The following is an 18913-nucleotide window of genomic DNA, read 5'->3' as shown; positions in this document are numbered from 1 at the left end:
TAGGGATATCTATATTTTGTAATTAAGACATCACAAAATAATAAAATCCTTCAAGAGACAAGGGAAAAAAGACATTATTAGTATGGTTTTAGGCCCCATGATAGGCTGGCTTGTAGGAAGACTCTGAGGCCTTCCTGCTACCCCTCAATGGTCTTTTGCTTTACTCACTTGTACATCATGCCCAGAATATTAATATTTCCATACATATTGGTTTTATTTACTAGTGAGTCTTTATGAATTTGAGATGATTTTTATGATTTTATTTTTGAGGGGTGTACTAAGGGAAAATGTGAACAAGTTTTTTAGTATCATCTCTTCAGTTGAAGTAAAGCCAACTGAGTTTACATTGTAAAGTTTCTTCAGTGCATATCTTAGAGCTTATACTGTCTGTGCTTTGTATTTGCTTGTAAACTATCTGGATTCTATTAATATTTTAATCTCTCTTAAATGAATGCTATTTTAGCAAATGTTTATAGACAAAATATTTTTCCAAATTGAGATTTAAGTCAGGGTACTAGCTGGAAACTTCGAATGGTCCAAGAAATATTTAGAATACATTATATTAAAACAAATTACACATTTTCTAACAAAGCAGTTTTTTTCAATGAAATTTTACTGTTACATGAACCCAAGGAAAGTAAATTGTTTTCATGAATCAAAAACTTTGCTTAAAATACCTCATAGAATATTTATCGAATCCTAAAAGGGTAACCTAAATATAACTTACCATTACTCATTTCTTTCCTGGCAAATTTAATACTTTTATACTTCTATTAATCCATAAGGAGGTAGATGTTTTAGTAACAATTGAAAAGCGGAAAATAATTGTTGTAATTATTTAGTTCCTTTTCATAGATATTGGCACAGGTAACCTACACTGTGATTCAGTTACAAAAACCCCTGAAAGCTTAGTTACATAAACACAATAGAGGTGTATTTCTTGCTCACATCACATTCTGATGTAGGGAGTCTTCTCCATCTTTTGACCTTGGTACTGAGACTAACGGCCTCTCAGGTCATCACAGCAGGGTAAGGGTGAGATGAAGAGATGCAATGGCTTTTAACTGCTTCTTCCTCTCCTACTTCATGAGCTATTGTGAATCATCTGGCTCTAATCTAACTGCAAAGGGAGGCTAGGAAATAACAAATATGGGTATTTGTTGAGCACTGTCTCTGCCACACCCTCTTAAGAATTGTGACTGTGTAGGTCAATGCCAGGATAATGAGTGATCCAATTCTTACATGGAACTGTGGGATTGGGGCCTCATATCCTCCTCTTCATTCTCATACTATCGATTCACTGTACCCTGCTTGACATTTCCTTCTTTTTATAACACTCACCAACATGATGTGCTATAGTATTTATTTATTTAAAGTTTATTATTTAGTGTCCATCTATATATTCTTCAATGTAAGCTCCACAGGGATCATTGTTTAGTTTGCTGACATATGCCAAGCTCCTAGAGCAATACTTATTACATAAGTAGATACTCAATAATCCTTGTTGAATGAGTGAATTAATAAATGGTTGCAATGAGGGTCTGGATCAGCATCAGACCCCAGAAAGCAATGGGAAGGGAGAGGAAAGGCCTAAGGAAAAGATGTTGGGACTATAGTGTGAAACTGCAGGATGAGGAGGAAGGCTCCTGGTGGGCCTTGTGGAGAAAAACAAGGGTTGCTGGGTCCCCTTCTTCTGGAGGGCAGGTGACTGGGTGAGGGATGGTAGTGGCGGTTTTGTGATATCTTTACTTTGGAACCCCTTTAACAAACTCAAGCACTACAGCCCCGAATTTAAACCAATACAAGTTGGTGCTGATCAGGTTGCTGCAGGGAAATAATTCCTCAGTAAAAACAATTCCTTTATCATAGATGGGTCAGGAAAGTTAGCATAACAGATTTTCATGTATAATAAACATATATATATGTATATGTTTAAAATTACTTCATAAAATTTACTTTTAAAGTGCAGTAATAACTATTATTTACTAGGTGTGACCTGAATTTGCTTCATTTGCTTCACACAGGACTGGCCACTCACCACATCACCAAAGTATAATTGTTTTCTTAAATAATGGCAACACAGACCTCTCTTTTGTTTTATGTACCCTTAAACTATGGTCATGTTTCAGAGAACGTGTATTGTCAAGTTCATGAGGCTGGTACATTTCTGGGCTAAGTACCAGGTTTCTGCTAAATTTACTTTTTCATTCTTAAATCTCGAGTTACATTTTAACGTATCTTAAAGTTCAAGACAACATGTTGTTTTATGAGTTTATCCTTATTAAACTGTGATTTCCTAGTTCCAAGAAAGCATCTAAAGAATGAATGGATGGATTAAGGGGAAATAAATTAGATATAATTCACAAATTAGATTTCCCCTGTTAGCAGTCAAATTTAAAGAGCAAGAGAGTGATGCAAGATGTGGTATGGAAGAGCCTTTGAAAGAGCTGAGACAGTTAACAAACTCTACGTCCATCTCACAGTTGCTTTTGCTTTCCTGTAGCCTGCAGTTTTTCCTCTGTCCACTTCTTCCCAAGTCCTGGTTTACAAGTTTTAACTTCTGTCTCTCTCTTACATCCACACCTTGCTCTTTCCACACATTTCTCTAACTATCCCATTTCTTCATTCTCCATTTTCCTCTCTTCCCTTTTGCACTGTCTTTCCTCTTTCCTCTTCCCAGCTCCCTTGTACACTTTTTATGTTATTTTCCCCACTTGTAGTGTCTTTTCTCCTGACATCCGTTATCTTTTCTGCTTTCATAAATTTCTCCATGTAAATTAATGTCTACTTATTAAGAATGTCCTAAGAACACAATGTAAAACAATGTATGCAGAATTATAAAATATCTCTACATTTATTATCAAGGTTCTGTTGATCCTTTTACTTGCCAATGTTCTCCATTGCCCTTATTTTTAGTCTTCTTTATTCCCCTTTGTCTTATTGAAGTAAAAATAAATCTCAGATTTTGCTCTGGGGACTAGAAACACTTCCAGGGCATGGGGATGAAGAGCAGATATTGCCTCCTTCAGTTTAAATTAGAAGTATGATGTCAGTATTGTATGCCTTTGACTTTGGGCAAGGTAAACTAGATGAGACAGTTGTAGGAGGCGTGCCCTTGCCCATGTTATGACTGTGCTAAGTTTATCCTTTAGCTTGTGACTTCTGAACAAATTTGGGTATGACATTATTTTTGCTTCTAGTTAGTCTGTGGTTTTTCTTCTGAGACTTGCCAAAATATTTTTGACTAGCACTAAACTACAGTTTTCTGTCCTTGTATCATAAATGTACATCTTCCAAGTTTGTAGACCTGAATTTCCCACTCCTATGCCTAGAGAAGTTCCCACTGAAGACTCCAAAGTGATCTAGAGTCAAAACTGAGATGAGCTGGGACTCAGGATGTCTCTTATAAGTCTCTCTGACTCTCCCCCTGTACCCAAGCACAGCTTCTTACTTGTGACCTCCTTAGGCGTGACCTGAACTTATCATTTTTATTCACTCATTCACTTATTCATTCATTCATTTAACAAATGTATATTTCACACAATGCCAGAGAATTTCCTATGGATGCAGTGGTTAGGAGTCAGACCCAGGCCTTGTTTTCACAGAACTTGTAGCCCAGGGGAAGACATACCTGAACAGAGCTCAAGCCACAGAAGGTAAGGCAAAGGTCTAAATTCTTAGACCCTAAACATGATGGTGATACAAGGTCAAGTACTCAATATATACCAGGCACCATGTTAAGCAATTATACACATTATTTTATTAAATTCTTACAAACTCTTGAAGGAAGACAGTATTATTAGCCTCAATTTATAGATAAAGAATCTGAGATCCCACTAAGTTATGTCATATGGCAACTAGGTAGAGGGACAGAAATGAACCCCAGATTACTGGCAAAGCCTGTTCTACAAAGGACACCAAAAACTACAATCAGAAAGGCAGCAATTAAGCACAACGGTTTAGCTTCTGCTCAGGGTAAGAAATAAATAGGTACTCTAAACCTGAAGGTGCTAAATTAATTATCAGAGATCAAGTTCATCAAAATCTAGGATGAGATCATATTTTTTAAGAAAGTAGCAATGTTCTCTGTGATTTTGAAAGTCAGGGTCCCTAACAAAAATGTATACAAGAGGTGACCAAACAGAGAGACCAGTACACACAAGAGAGAGTTGGATTTTGGTAGGTAAATCCACTGATTTAAAAAGTTGTCATATAAATATTTATATACATTTCAAATATCTGAAAAAAATCAGTATGTAGTCTGTTGAATTTTTGAAAGAAAAGATAGTAATTTGATCTAATATTATAACAAATATAAAAAAAGTAAGTTGAGTAGGTCTTGAGTTTTCATGTTATAGCCTATGGGGCTTGAAAAGTTCTTACAAATAAGTAACTGGAAATACTTGTCAATTATACATTTGTAAACTGGACATTCTTATGCCTTGGGGAAAGCCCCGGATGTAAATTGTCCAAATGTGTTTAAGAATCTTTTGCATCTTGTTACTGACTGGACTAAGATCTGTTTTTTGCAACTCATGACAAGTTTACATATTTTGTATGACTGTTAATACTGAATTCTGAACCAGAGAAAGGTTGACTCTTTAGTCAGGAATCTTTGTGTATTTTGTGGTCCTTTCTAAAGAATAGCATGTGTGTAATTAAAACAGAAAAATAAGCATCTCTTTTTGGTTAAAATAAATAATAAAAAAGGCTTGGTTAGCATCTTGTGATTTTTTTTTTTTCTAACTTACTGGATAGCTTTTCTGTTCACCTGGATGGAAGCACAGCCCAGTAGCACTGACTGATGCTTGAGACATAGATTCCACATAAAGATGAAAAATAACTTCTCTTTTTGTTGCTGGTATGGCCATTATGATGATATTGATGGATGTCTAAAAGCTGGATGGTTGAAGAATAAAGGAGTTAGAAAATAGGAAAGTGACATTCTTCTTTCCAAGAAAAAAACCCATTTATCACAATCCTCAAGGCAACTATAGTAGGCAATCTCCTAAGTGTTAAGAAGCTCTTGATTCGAGAAAATCTTGAATGGCAATAATGATATCTTATTCAATGTATAATTTGTCTTATGGAAGAGTTGCAGTGCAGATAATGAAGGAATATTGCTAATAATATCTAGAAAGAAATGAGCTTCTCTGGAAAACTATGGAATATTGGGTACCGAGTTCCATTTTCATGACAAACTATAGATTTCTTCTTTGAGGTAAATATAGTAGTTTGAGAAGTTTATCAAGTTGGTGGTTAACCAGTAGCCTGGTAAATAAATTTATGTACTGAGTAAGGTCCTGAATGAAATCTTGTGGATTTTGTTAAGTAGGGGCATTTCTGTGTGATTGTGAAATAGAAGAATTGCTATCTGCTTTCACATCTTTTCAGAGAGGCAAACTAATGAGACTAGCTAGTTTCATTATATTCATTTAATTCGTAATTGATATGCCTTTCCACTGGTTGTATGACTGCCCGTTAAAGATGACTTTGGACTCTAAGCATGTATTCAGTGAATGACTATGTGAGGAATGATGCTATTTTACTCAAATGGTTTCCTATCAATTGTCAAACTGACCATTTTCTCTTCTCTGATACAATTAGAAAAAAAATGGGAGAAGGGTCCTAAGAGAGTTTTCCCTAGTCCTTCTTATGCTTTGATTAGAATCCATTTTTGCTTACTTCTAATGTGCTTTGAGGCTTCCACTTTTTTTCATTGTCTCAGATCTGTATGGCTTCTATTAGAGTTAGGTCAACCTAAAACCCCTATTGTAGATTTCTACACACTATAGATAATCCCTTTACTATGAAAATATACCTACTTTTCCCATTCACCTTCAATTTTCTCTAATACCTATTTCATCTCCCAACCTCTTGCTTGAAACTATCTGAATTTTTTTTCCAACTATCTTTCCAACCAATATTTATTAAGTTCCTATTATGTAGACAGTATGGTAGGTTATGGGATGTAGAGGCAAATATTGTTCTCCCTAAAAGAAACTGTTAACCTCTTTTGGAAAGAGGCATAAAATAAATTAGGAAGTTTGTGTTTTATGCTAACAGGACTAAGAAAAGGGAAGATGAGCATTTCTGATGATTAAAAAAAATGCATTTTGGCTTTGTTCCTACCATTTTTATTTTGACTGAGCCCTATATTTCGTGCTTAAATCACTGGGACCACACTCTCTGAGAAAGGTTGAATTGGGGTTTGGGCTCTAAGAACCCATGCAGAGCCCCTTAGCCTTACTGCCTGTTCCTGTCTAGAACCACACCCTTGGTGTAAAGCCAGAAGTGGCTGAGCCTTGGGGCCAGGGAGTAGTGAGCCAACATGTTCAAGGCTGTATTTGCCTCTATGTCAGTCTTTGCTTACAACAATAAAAATGATCAAATGAACCTGTTTTTTATATTTCTATTGGCAGGAATCATGTATCATGTTGTTTTTGCCCAAAGCATTTTTTTTTTTTTTTTTTTTAGTGGCCAATTTTGAAGCCTGAGAAATTGAGTCTTGGATCAAGAAACTGGATTAAACTTTAATGGCTTCTGTTAACCTGTTATTTTATTTAGGTTTTCTGGATAATACCCACCCAATTCAAGGTCCTTCATAATTCAGGAATGAAAATTATTGGTAGAGAAAAAAAGATAACAAATTCTGAGAATTTAGAAAACGTCTCCTCTCTTCCACAATATCGTTGTCCAAATAATTTGAGGTAGTTTAAATCAGTTTTAATTTACTTTTTAATACATAAATGGCCTATAATGGGAACTTACCACAATTCAGCCACTTCCCATCAATAAAAAATGACCTCTTACAGGTTATTTGTCTTATTGCAAACCTCTTGCCAGCACTTCCTCTGTTAGCAGTGGATGTCTGAGAAGCTGCCAGAAAGTGCCTAAGTGGGAGGTCTTTAGGCCAAAGTTTTGATAGTGGGGAAAGGTAAGTAAGTGCAAGTTGGAGAAGCAGTCCTGAGACCATGAATCCCTCATTCCTTTCAGAGTTTTGTGTGTTTTGTTTTATTAATGCAAAGGCTGTTATTGTGAATAATCTGGTTGGTCAGGAGTGGTCAGACTATGTGAAAACTAGTTGCTATTACCTGTGTCTAAGAGTTCTAAAGGGAAAACAGACTCCTAGGAAGGAAGAGAAGCCACACAAGAAGCTCTTTACGGTCAGAAGGCAGTGTGGAAAGAAGATGGAGTCAGACTCTGCTATGGTTTAGATCTTAAATGTTCCCCAGAAGCCTGTGTAAAAAGCTTGGTGCTACTGGCAGGTGGTGGATATTTTAAAGGGCGGGGCCTAATGGGAGATTTTATGTTGATGGAGACGTGTCCTGGAAAGGAACTGTGGAACTCTAGTCTCTTCCTCTTCCTGTTCTGTATCCTGGCCCTGGGGTGAATGACTTTGCTCCTCCATGTACTCTCACCATGATGTACCTCCCATCATAGGCCCAGAGTAACAGGGTGAATTGGTCATGAACTGAAACCTTCAGATCTGTGATCCAAAATAAGCCTTTTCTCTTTATAAGTCTGTTTATCTCAGGTATTTATTTATTTTTTTACAGTAATGGAAAGATGACAGCATCATATAGAATTCCTTAATATCATCTGATCTTTAACCTTCAATCAATAAGGCTCCCTTTTTATTTTCCAAATGCTTCTTTTTATGTTCCAAGCTGCCCTTTTTGATTCTGCTTCTGCTTAAATAAACATATTTTTATTGTTTTGAAGAGCAAGAAACTTACAGGCACTAATGTTATCCCTGACACTGACTTGAACCCCACTTAGATCTATCCACTAATCCTTTTTCATTCTTTCCCGCTTTCTTTTTCTTGCTCTTTTCCTTCTCTCTCTCTGTTCTGTTCTTTCATGTCCCTGTATTCATTACTTCTAAAAATTTAATCCCACCTGTTTGCAGTGCAAATGTATATTAATCTAATAGTTATGTCTTGTGACAGAGTCCGTAAAAGATTATTTCTGGTTTCTTTTTCTATCAAGTGCCCCACCCAGAATGTGTATTTTCTTCTTGAAATGATGGAACAAATTGATTCATTGATTTGGAATGGGCATGCCCTTGGTTTGGAATGGACTTGGAATTAAAAAAAAAAAAAAAAAACAACTAGAAACATCTTCTGGCCAGTTTGGGCAAGTTATATGGTGCCTTTGAGTCCCCAGAACTCTGAATCTAATCAAGATAAGAAGCATAGAACAGCTGAAAGGAATCACACACATTCTCAAGCACATGGGGCAAACAAGGCCCAGGTTTTTCTGGGGTGGAATATAGTAGGACCCCCAAAATCTTGATTAGAACACTAGAAAGATGGTGAACTTTTGCTGTGAAACAGGAAATATGCCATCTTAACCTGTGTGACAGTTCACATTAAACCAAAGAAAGCTTTGAGAGCCCTGCTTTGTATTTTCAAAAGTCATGTGCTACACACTAAAAGGAAAGATAAGTGATTTTTTTATTTTTAGAGAAAGCTATACTTCAAAATATTTGATGAATTTCCATCTTTGCATTTTCCCGCTTATTTTTCTAGCACAACCCGGTATATCCAGCACCATGCTAAGAGGGAAGGAAAAACATGCCGTACATAGAAGTAGGAAGGCAAAACAGTATCGTGGGCTTCTGAAGAGAGTTTGAGATATACATAAGGAGCTTTGCTTTATTTTTCCCCCCAGGGATTGTGGTCTGTGAGGCGCCTAACAACAAATTAGATAAATTTACCGGAGTCCTCTCTTGGAAGGACAGAAAGCACTCCCTCAACAATCAGAAGATCATCCTGAGAGGCTGCGTCCTGAGGAACACCAGTTGGTGTTTTGGAATGGTGATTTTTGCAGGTACAGTTTATGGTCCGGGGCCAGATCTATGTGACTCCTTCCTGCAATACACACCAGTGCCCTTCTCCAAGTTCTGAGCAGCATGGTGCTTTTAACCCTTGCAAAGGACTGCTCTGGAGTTGACTTCAGGTTTGTGGCTCCAGGATAAAATACCATAGCTTTAAAAATAGTCCAGGTGGTCCAGGGTGTGGAAACCACTGACATCTTCCGCTTATTTTTAAGGGTGCTGGGGCCTTCCTTATATGGTGGGTGCTTCTCTTTAGTTTCTCTTTAGCCCCTTCTCAGTCATTCTGTCATTTTATGTATTCTTCTGCCTTTAAGTTGACAGAAGAATAAAAAATAAAGCCCCTCACTCTGCTCCTCTCGGTGTAGTTTGTGAAAGTCAAGCAGCTCTTTTGGGAAAGTGTTCTTGGAGATCCTGCAGTCACCTCTGTTTATTCTCTGTAGTTTCTCCACGGTTTGTAAACAGGACAGTGGGGTCTGGAAAGACTGTGCGTGGGGGGCGGGGCTGGTGTGTGGGGGGATGCTCTTCATGCCTGTCATTTTTTCTTTCCCTACTTAATCTCTATGGGTTCAAGATGGCAGTCTCCTGCTAAGGAAGCTCACAGTAGCACCATTTCATAAAGTCACTCAAATTGTACTCATGGCTTCAATTGCGAGCCCTTGATTTTATAAATCCTGTTTATTGTGGCACCAAATTAAGATGTGTTTTGGGTCTGCTGATTATATGTGCAATCAAAATTGGAATGTTTTTCTTAACCTTCCTCAGCAACAACAAAATGTTCATTAAAGACTTAAAAGTGTTCCAAAGCTAGGAAAGTCCTCCCAATTATTCCTAAATACTCTCAGCTGTGGGTGTTAGCAAGGTTCTTCCTGCTTGGGATATTAGCATTATAAGAACTTTGGAAATCCCTAGAAATGAGACAGTATAGTGCTTTTATCTGGGGATGAATATGGCTTCATGATTCTTTCATCAGATGCTTTTATTTGTTAGTCAGAGGGAAATAAACCTCTGACTATTTATTTCCTTATTTGCATTTTCTTGCAGAGAAAGAATGAGGCTGATCCATAAACTTCCTTTTACTGTCCTACTTAATGATAGGGACACATCTTGAAGGTCTTCTGGTGGGAAATACCCATCTGGTTTGCTCCCTTCACCACAGAAATGGAGGTGCCTCACCCTAGGAATGGGACATAGTCCAAAAGTTTGTTTGAATTTGTATGATCTTGTTTGGAACAACTAATTCAGGATTGTAGTTTGGTTACACCATGTTATGCTAGGACAGCTGTTGTGAGCCACTGAGAGGTCAAGTTCTTTATAAGGTTGTCTCTATGGGAAAATGCTCTCACAAGAAAGGAAGTAGAGAGGTAAGTTGAATAGATGTCCTCCAAGGCAGAAGAGCAGAAAGTTCACAGAAATGGGATCAGGTAGATCTGGTTACTTAAACTTCCTAAGCTTTGTTTCCCCCTCTGTAATATGGGGATAATAATGAATATATCGGAGAGTACACTGCAAAGTCTCCATGAGCTGATGCCTACGGAAGAGGATGCCTCACAAATGTTGTTTTCCTTCCTTCCACCCTTCTCCCTTCTTTCATCATCAGTGCAGAGCACACTTCGCGCTCCATGGGCTGAGTTGGGAAAACATACTTCTCGCTGCACCTTGGTGGGGAAGAGAGGGAGTTGTCTCTTCTCTTGTGATGTAGCCTGAATGTTCACTTGCAGGAGACAGCCATCAGGCAGACATTTGTAAAGCAGAGAATATGTTCATTGACTTTAGTCTGTGCACAAAAGAGTATAAAACTTGAACTAGAATAATGGCAAACTGAGGAATTAATGGTTGGTTTTATCCATGCCAGAGTTGAGCAGGAGTCAGGTTCCCTAAGTCTTAAGACAGTTGGTTGAGGAACTCGTTTTAGGAGAATAAGTGAATCCTAAATGAATTGTTAACTTTTCTTTTTGCACTATTACGCTAATTATATCTACCATTAAGAATTGTGCAGGGAATATAGCTGACAGACATGGTTTACTTTGCAAGTCTGTAATTTATGAAGGTCTAATATATACTAACAGCTGGGCCATACTTCCTTGGTAATGACTTTTTCTTTCTGCTCAAGAGAGGAGTAGGTGTTATTTCTGACAGCAGGAGTCTAATTCATTTAAGGAGTATATGGGATCCATATACCATCTTGGTGCAGGTAAGTTTTTAGTGCTGGGTCTCTTTCATTTGCCCTTCTAGGTCTTCTCTGACCCTTTTCCAAACTTCTCTCTGCCTTGGAGGCTGACCTGTTTGATTGGCTCTAATAGTTTTCCTTAAATTTTGGCTTCTTGTTGGACTCTGTCTTAGAAAAGAAATCAAAGGGAGAAAAATGATTAAGGCCAAGGTATTTATTCCTTCAGGATACATCCCTGTGTGCTCACTGCAGACTGGTCCCTCATATTAGGTTACTCATCCTTTAAAGGCTTTTAACCCCATATACCTCTCATCCTAGGGTCTAATAACACTCCTCTCCACATCCCCTGGTTGAGGTGAAGAAAGAGTTGGATTGCTATGAAGCCTTGGTTACTGCACTAACCTTTTGCTTCCTCTATACCCACCCCAACTTTCATAAAGAGTTCCTTTATAAATAAATTCTAATTATCCTTGTTCAATATGGTATCTATTTCCTGTTAGGGTCCTGAATGAGGTAGTGTTAAATGTGCATTTGTTGACTATTTCATATAGTTTTACAAATAGTAGTTAAGAACAAGAACTTTGGAATTAAATATATGGAGGTTTAAATTCTGGTTCTGGCATTTATTAGATGAGAAGTCCAGGCAAGTTAAATTCTTTAAACTTCAGTTTCATTACTAAGGAAGGAAGGATAACCTCTTTTGTTGGCTTGTTGTAAGTATCAGTTGAAATAATCAATTGAAAGCACATGAGCACATTGCTTAAAACACAGCAGGTATTCCATTAATTAATTCACTAAAATTTGCTTATTGAGTGCCTACTGTACATGAGGCATTATGCTGCTTGCTCAAGAGGGATTAAAAATGTGAGCAAAACATGCAGTCCCTTCATTTAGGTGCTTCTCAGTCTCGTAAGAGAGAGAAAGACATTAATCTCAAATACTTACAGTAATGAATGTATAACCTCAGACTGAGACAGGTGTTCCAAAGAAAAACGAACATGGCCTCACAAGAGTGTATAATGAAGGAAACTGATTTGAACTGAACTCTAGGGAAGGTTTTCCTAACAAAATGTGAGCTGCAATGTGAAGGATGAGAAGGAGTTAGAAAAGTAAAAGAGGCAAAGAATGTAGGAAAGTGAAAGAACTAGCTTAGTAAGAAGGCAGTTTGTAGATCAAAGCTCTGTGGCAGTGAGGTTAAAAAAACTTATGCCCGTGGGACACAGCACAGAGAATAGAGATAGACATGTGACTGGACAAGGTCTGTACCACGTAGGACCTTGTGGTTAGTGTCCAGAATTTTGGACTTTATCCCAAGAGCTTGAGGAAGCCATTGCAAGTTTTTAACAGGTGGGGCGTGTTTGTGTTAAATTTGAAAGATTCACCATGTGTGAAATATCTGTCGATATTCAGTAGGTTCTGGAAAGAGTGCACGTTTGGGGTGTGAAAAGAAGGAAAAATGTTGGATAAAGTTCAGGGCAGAGTGGATGCAGGGAACATAAAATTACTAGGATTTTAAAAGTTGAGAGATGATGGTATTTTTGGATTAGAATGGGGATTATGGCAATAGAGAAATCAGAAGTTTTTTAGAAAGTTGAATTGACAGGCTTTGATGAACAGGCTTAAAAGTGAGGATGAGAGAGTAATCAATTCTGACACTTAGGATGTCAGAATTGGATGGATAGTGTCATTAACTGAGGTAAAGAACCCTGAAGATTCCAAAGGTAGGCTGACAAGGGCCATGCGAGGGGCCTTAGGATAATCCGGTGGAGATGTCATGAGGGCAATAAAATATATGGACTTAAATATTTGGGCTTCCAGTTCAAAGAGCAGTATGAGGTAGAGATAAATACATTTGGTCTGAAGACTGATTATGGTCATAGGTAAAATTGCCCAGGTAAGGTGGATTGAGTAAAATGAGGTGACTTATGCCTGAGTCTTAAGGAATCTCAGTGTTTAACAATTAGGTAGAGGGGTAAGCCTCATGGAAAACAGGAAGGAGTCATTAAGGAAGTAGGAATAAGAGCAGGAGAACACTGAAACACAGAAGCTGAGGAAAGAGTGTGTTTTACAAGACAAGGTAGTCAACAATATCAGAACCATGATATCAGTATCAGAACAGTCATCATAACCTATGGAGGTTATTGGTGATAACCACCAGGTGTTTTGGTGTAGTGGATGGCCCCCAAACTGGACTGAATAATGGGTGGAGGATTAAGAAACAGGAGCAGCCAGTATAGAAAACTCTTTCAAACAAGGCCTTAGATTATGAAGAATAGTCGTGTATGTATACACCTGTGGATATATTTCAATAAGTACTTAACAACCTATAGACTATTATTCTGTAAATTTTTGTGTGTCTAAGAAACGTAAATTTTTAGCATCAACTGGTCTGTCAATATTTGCTTTTAGCAATCACAAACTTTATTTGGTCTTTGTGATCTTTACTACAGAAGAAATATTTCTCATCCTCCATGTTCATATGACTTTAATAAACAATTCTGAGAAAATGTGGGTGGTCTCTTCTACACATCAGTGGCCGGGAATAGGACCCTGGGGTGCATTTTCCAACGCAAGACAATGAATTGTTCTGAGACCCCAATCTTTGCTTCTGTTTGTTTTTTGAGGAAAGGGAAATTTTAAAAGGATGTTCCCACCCTTTCATGGCTTCTAGAATGGTGTGTAATTTCATGTGTGCCCCCACTTTTTTCTTTCATTTTCCCCTTCCTCCTGTATTAAATGGCTGCATGGGTCAATAATAATGGGAAGACAATGTGGAATAAGAACACTATAGAAGTCAGTTGTAATTGAAATAATTGTTTATATTGAGCATTTTCTGTTAATAAGGGGTTTCCTTAGCAACATAGTATTTGTTAATCATCTAATAACCCATCTCTAAAGCAGTTAAAGTAAGCCTCAGATTTCCTTAAAAAAGGTTCTTAGGAAATATATCACATTGAATATATCATCAAATATTGAAAAAATACAGTCATTTCTTGTCTTACAAAAAGCATACATTATATAAACAGTTTTTGTCAATCACAATAAAGGTTTAATTTGCTTGCTGTTGTATGTTTTGTAATTTTTCAGGTTTCTCCTTGAGGGGTACCTCAAACCTTTTTGGGAAACAGATCTGGAATTTGATTTCTTATCTTTTAATTTTTAGCCATAGTATTCTAAATTGTTTTTGTACTATAGTTCTTTTCCATATTTCCACATGATTCCTTTTGATTTTGCTGTCATTAACTACTTCAAGCTACAAGCACATTCATTCACAATTTTTTAAAAAAAGCATTTCTTAAGTTTTATATAGCAACAGATTCTCTCTGAAATTACTCTACAGAGATTTGTTCTCTTGTAGTTTTCAGGAAGCAGTTGTTAAGAAACTAGTTAAGAATCATATACAAATTAATGGCCCTTGTTCTTAATAAAAGTTAAATTATTTTGAAAAATAAATTTTTCCCTTTTAGAAACATTGATATGAGTAAGAATCACTGCTACTACTACATAATCTAATTGTTTCAAAGTTTTTTCTTCTTTTATTTGCAGGTCCTGACACTAAACTAATGCAGAACAGTGGTAAAACAAAGTTTAAAAGAACAAGCATTGATAGATTGATGAATACTCTAGTACTGTGGGTAAGTAGGAAATATCACCAGTCCTTGTTACCTTAATATATTTCTTTTATTTTGGGGAAATTCTATCAGAAGCCTTTCTTTTCCTGTGGAGTTGTATTTGGACACTCTGATTTGAAGCTCAGTTATACTGCCTTCAATTTTCTAGATTATAATAAATTCTCAATGAATGGTGAAATTTGTCAGGAGAGGTAGGTTAGTGCTTATGGTGGCCTTCACAATCTTGGAATTCGACATATTCCAAGGATTTGTGTTGAAAAACAAAATCCAGCTATCCCACTCCTTGGTTATATCCAAAGGATTTAAAATCAGCATACTATAGTGACACAGCCACATCAATGTTTATAGCTGCACAATTCACAATAGCTAAGCTATGGAACCAACCTAGGTGGCCATCAACTGATGAATGGATAAAGAAATTGTGGTATATTTACATAATGGAATATTACTCAGCCATAAAGAAGAATGAAATTATGGCATTTGCCAGTAAATGGATAGAAATGGAGAGTATCCTGCTAAGTGAAATAAACCAATCCCAAAGAAACAAAGGTCAAATGTTTTCTCTGATGTGGAAGTTTAACCACAATAAAGGGGGGGTGGAGAGAAGCTCAGTAGATTAGATAAAGGGAAACAAAAGAAGGAGTGGGGGTAGGAGTAGGAAAGACAGTAGAATGATTTTCCTACGTACACATATGAAATTATGAAAGTGCCCACCCACAGGAACAGGGTCCTAATTAGAATAAGATGTATCCTATGCTTGTATAATTTTATTAAAATGGATTCCTCTATCATGTGTAACCACTAAAATAAAGAAAAACAACACAATTTAAAGGTAGTTTGCTGCACTTTTGGTGCTTAAAGTGTCTTATCTTTGCTTAAGTTAAACCCTCTCTGCATAGTTATGGACAGGGACAGCTTCACATGTGTGTGACTTATGAAGCTACAAAGGGCCCTAAGAAAGGCCTTATGTGTGTTTTACTGATCTACTCTTACTATTTAGAAATTCGTTTTTTTGGCAGTGGGGTTTCAGGCATACTGGGGATTGAACTAGGGGCTCTCGATCACTGAGCCACATCCCCAGCCCTATTTTGTATTTTATTTAGAGACAGGGTCTCACTGAGTTGCTTAGCACCTCGCTTTTGCTGAGGTTGGCTTTGAATTGTTGATTCTCCTGCCTCAGCCTCCTGAGCTGCTGGGATAACAGGCATGCACCACAGTGCCTGGCTAGAAATTCTTAATAATTTTTTAAACAAGGGACCTGCATTTTCATTTGGCCCTGGGTGCAAAAAATTATGCAGCTGGGTCTTATGAAGTCTGAGGCCAAAGTCACAGAGACACCTAAAGTTGGTCATAGTTCTCTCTTTGCTGTGAATTTTTTTCCCTTGAATTTTTTGAAATTATTTTCAACCATTAAAAGAAAAGAGGATACTGTGATATAGGTACCAGGTTGTAGGATATGGGGGATTCACAATTCCACATGGTTTTCTAATGTACTTTAAGGTTTTCCCCAACTTTTCTTCTTAGGCCCTTATTTCCTTCATGCGAGAAAGAAGAAAACTGATCTAGAATTTATGGTTTTTCTTTCTTGGAGGAAAGAGGAAATAGAAAGGAATTCATTCCTAGTCTCCAGCCCCACCCTGCCCTCAACAATGCCTGATCTCAGTTCCAACACAGGGTGACACTTAGCAGAACAAAGTCCTCCAAACACCTTTTTCTACTCAGGTTTTACCACGTTCACTGAGCTCATGTCCTTCCTTTCCATGGTTGAAAGTTTGGCCTCACAACAGAGTGACCTTATTTTTCCACTTTTGATACTAATATCTGCATAAGAGTCTGCTACAACATTTCAGGTTGCTTCCCTCTTTTGGTTAATCTCAGAAGGAAAGGGTGCATGTCATGAAGTATTTCAATTAATTCAATTTTTGTTGAACTAAAGTAAGGATTGTGCAGCCAGACCTGAAGTAGGAGACTTGATGAGCATCTGAGACAGTCTTTTAATCACTGATATTTTTTTTTCCTTTTGCTTTTCTGCTTTGGGAGACCATGTAATTTGTCATCCAAGTAGGATATTTTGAAGGCCAAAGGGAACATGAGTAATTCTACACCTGGACGGTAGATGTAAACCGGGACAATCCAGGTCAAATCAGGGCACATGTTCTCCTTTACTAACCCATGCAGATATGTGTATGTATCACAGTTTGAGGGTGTGAAGTTAGCTATGGGACTGGGGGCAAGTTTGTAATCTTCCTGTGCTTATGTTTTATTTTGTCATGTTTTCAATCTGTAAAAGTGTGAATAATGATGGTTTCTACCTCAGAGGATCTGGGAGTATGAAGTGAAAAAAATGTATGCAATGATTTAGTCGCATTCCCAACATAAAAATGTTAAATTTTATTCATATGATTAAGGGGGGGAGTAAGAAGAGGTTTGCATAATTTGATTTTTCAAAGGACAATTTCTTAGAGTTAGGAATGTAATAAATTAGATTATGATGATATGACTAGTTTTGGGTTCAAGTTAACCTTAACCAGACTTCTATTCTTATTTCAGATTTTTGGGTTTCTGGTATGCTTGGGAATTATTCTTGCAATAGGAAATTCTATCTGGGAGAATCAAGTTGGGGGCCAATTCAGAACTTTCCTATTTTGGAATGAAGGAGAGAAGAACTCTGTGTTCTCAGGATTCTTAACCTTCTGGTCATACATTATTATTCTCAATACAGTTGTACCCATTTCATTGTATGTGAGGTAAGATGAGCATTTATACTTTAATGAAGCCATTTCATCTAAAGCCTTTGTTTCCCTCAATCACTTTGTTTTGTTTTAAAATTTACAGCAGCGAGATAGATGGCTTGCTCTAACTGCTTATGATCTGCTACATCTGTTACAAATGAGGCAAATAAGCTGTTTAATCTGTTTAACTTTTACATTTTCAAATTACAATAAATGCATTTTATTTTATTCTTGATTTGATTTGGTTTCTTAGGAATGTTTTTCTTTAGAATCCATGGACTGGGATATAATTTCATGCAACTGCAACCTGAGCAATTAGAATTGAGTTGTTTTGGGGTAAGAAAAAGAACATTTGGGGAGATTTATATACATGGTACCTTTCCATCGCTCGTTTGGCTCCAGGTAGCTGCATTCAATTCCAGTTCCACCACTTACTAGCTCATAACATTGGGCAAGTAACCAGCTTCCGATGCCTCAGTTTCCTCATTTCAAAAATGGAGAACATGATAGTGCTGTTTCGTTGGAGTGTATAAGGAGTGAGTCAATGCCTGTAAAGCTCTTAGGAGAATGCCTGCATATTGTAAAAGCTTAATGAATATTAGTTTTTCTTACTATTAGTAGTAATTATAAATGAGTATAATAAAGGGGTTAACACCTTTAAGTAGGAAGTGCTTGCCCTTTTTTATATAAGAACTATGTATTATAGCGCCCCCTACATCTTGATCTAGCATTTCTAGATTTAATCCCACAAACTAAAACTAAAATGGTTTCTGTCTCTCTCTGTCTGGCTGTCTCTCTCCACACACATACACACACACACTTTCTATACATACATACATGCACATGCACGTGTGTGTGTGTGTGTGTGTGTGTGTGTGTGTATGCTTGATAAGACTGAGGAGTTAGCCCTGGAGTCTGTACCTGAGACATGCCCCATCATAATCTGACTAAACTAAGCCAGACAGTCCCAAAGTCACTGGAGCCAAGAGAGAACTTGTTTGTTTAACACTTCTCATCATCAGTACTTTAACAATACACAAAATCACCAGCTTGAAATCCCCACTAATTTTTACTAGCCTCTTTTTCTCTCTTTCCAAAAACCTAGCAATGATGAAGCAAGGGAAGTTGAATGCACAAAATCACCCTTGTTTTGGATAGTGGTCAGGAAACTGAAATGTCAAGTTGTGGGAAATTGACTTGAAGTAGTGGCATGAGGCCATAACACCACAAATTGCTTTGGGCCCTCTGGGGTTGTGGTTGGAGTGGGCTCTATTTAAACTGTATCCTACTGGCTCATCTTTGATTCTGAGGACCTCTCATGCTTGAATCCAATTATAGAGTCTGTAGTAAATCCTGCTCTTTGCCAGAAGAACTATGGTCAACTTTTATAGCTTTCCTTTTATGTCCTAAACGAATAATAGATGTGCATAGAGGCTTACCATCTGCACATGTGCAGTTTCATATGTCCTTATGAAGAAAGTGTATGTTGTATACATTCTTTCTTTGAAGTACATTGGCATTTTTCTTTTAATGATTTGAA

The 18913-nt window shown here is 37.2% G+C and overlaps 1 protein-coding gene across 16 annotated transcripts in view; it reads left to right on the top strand.

Moving 5' to 3' along the window:
- ATP8B4 (ATPase phospholipid transporting 8B4 (putative)) overlaps nt 1-18913 on the top strand; it is a 236553-nt gene that overhangs the window by 113405 nt on the left and 104235 nt on the right. For 15 of the 16 annotated variants that reach the window (XM_079129885.1, XM_079129898.1, XM_079129886.1 and 12 more), the window contains 3 exons: nt 8677-8835; nt 14556-14644; nt 17192-17388. In XM_079129885.1, coding sequence (XP_078986011.1) covers nt 8677-8835; nt 14556-14644; nt 17192-17388 — 445 coding nt within the window. The remainder of the gene's footprint in view (nt 1-8676; nt 8836-14555; nt 14645-17191; nt 17389-18913) is intronic. The other variant, XM_079129897.1, reaches the window with a different exon arrangement.

Source organism: Sciurus vulgaris, assembly GCF_902686455.1.
Source record: "Sciurus vulgaris genome assembly, chromosome: 2".
NCBI classification, from domain to species: Eukaryota; Metazoa; Chordata; class Mammalia; order Rodentia; family Sciuridae; genus Sciurus; species Sciurus vulgaris.
The sequence above is the reverse complement of the archived record's forward strand: the minus strand, read 5'-3'. Positions and strand labels throughout refer to the sequence as shown.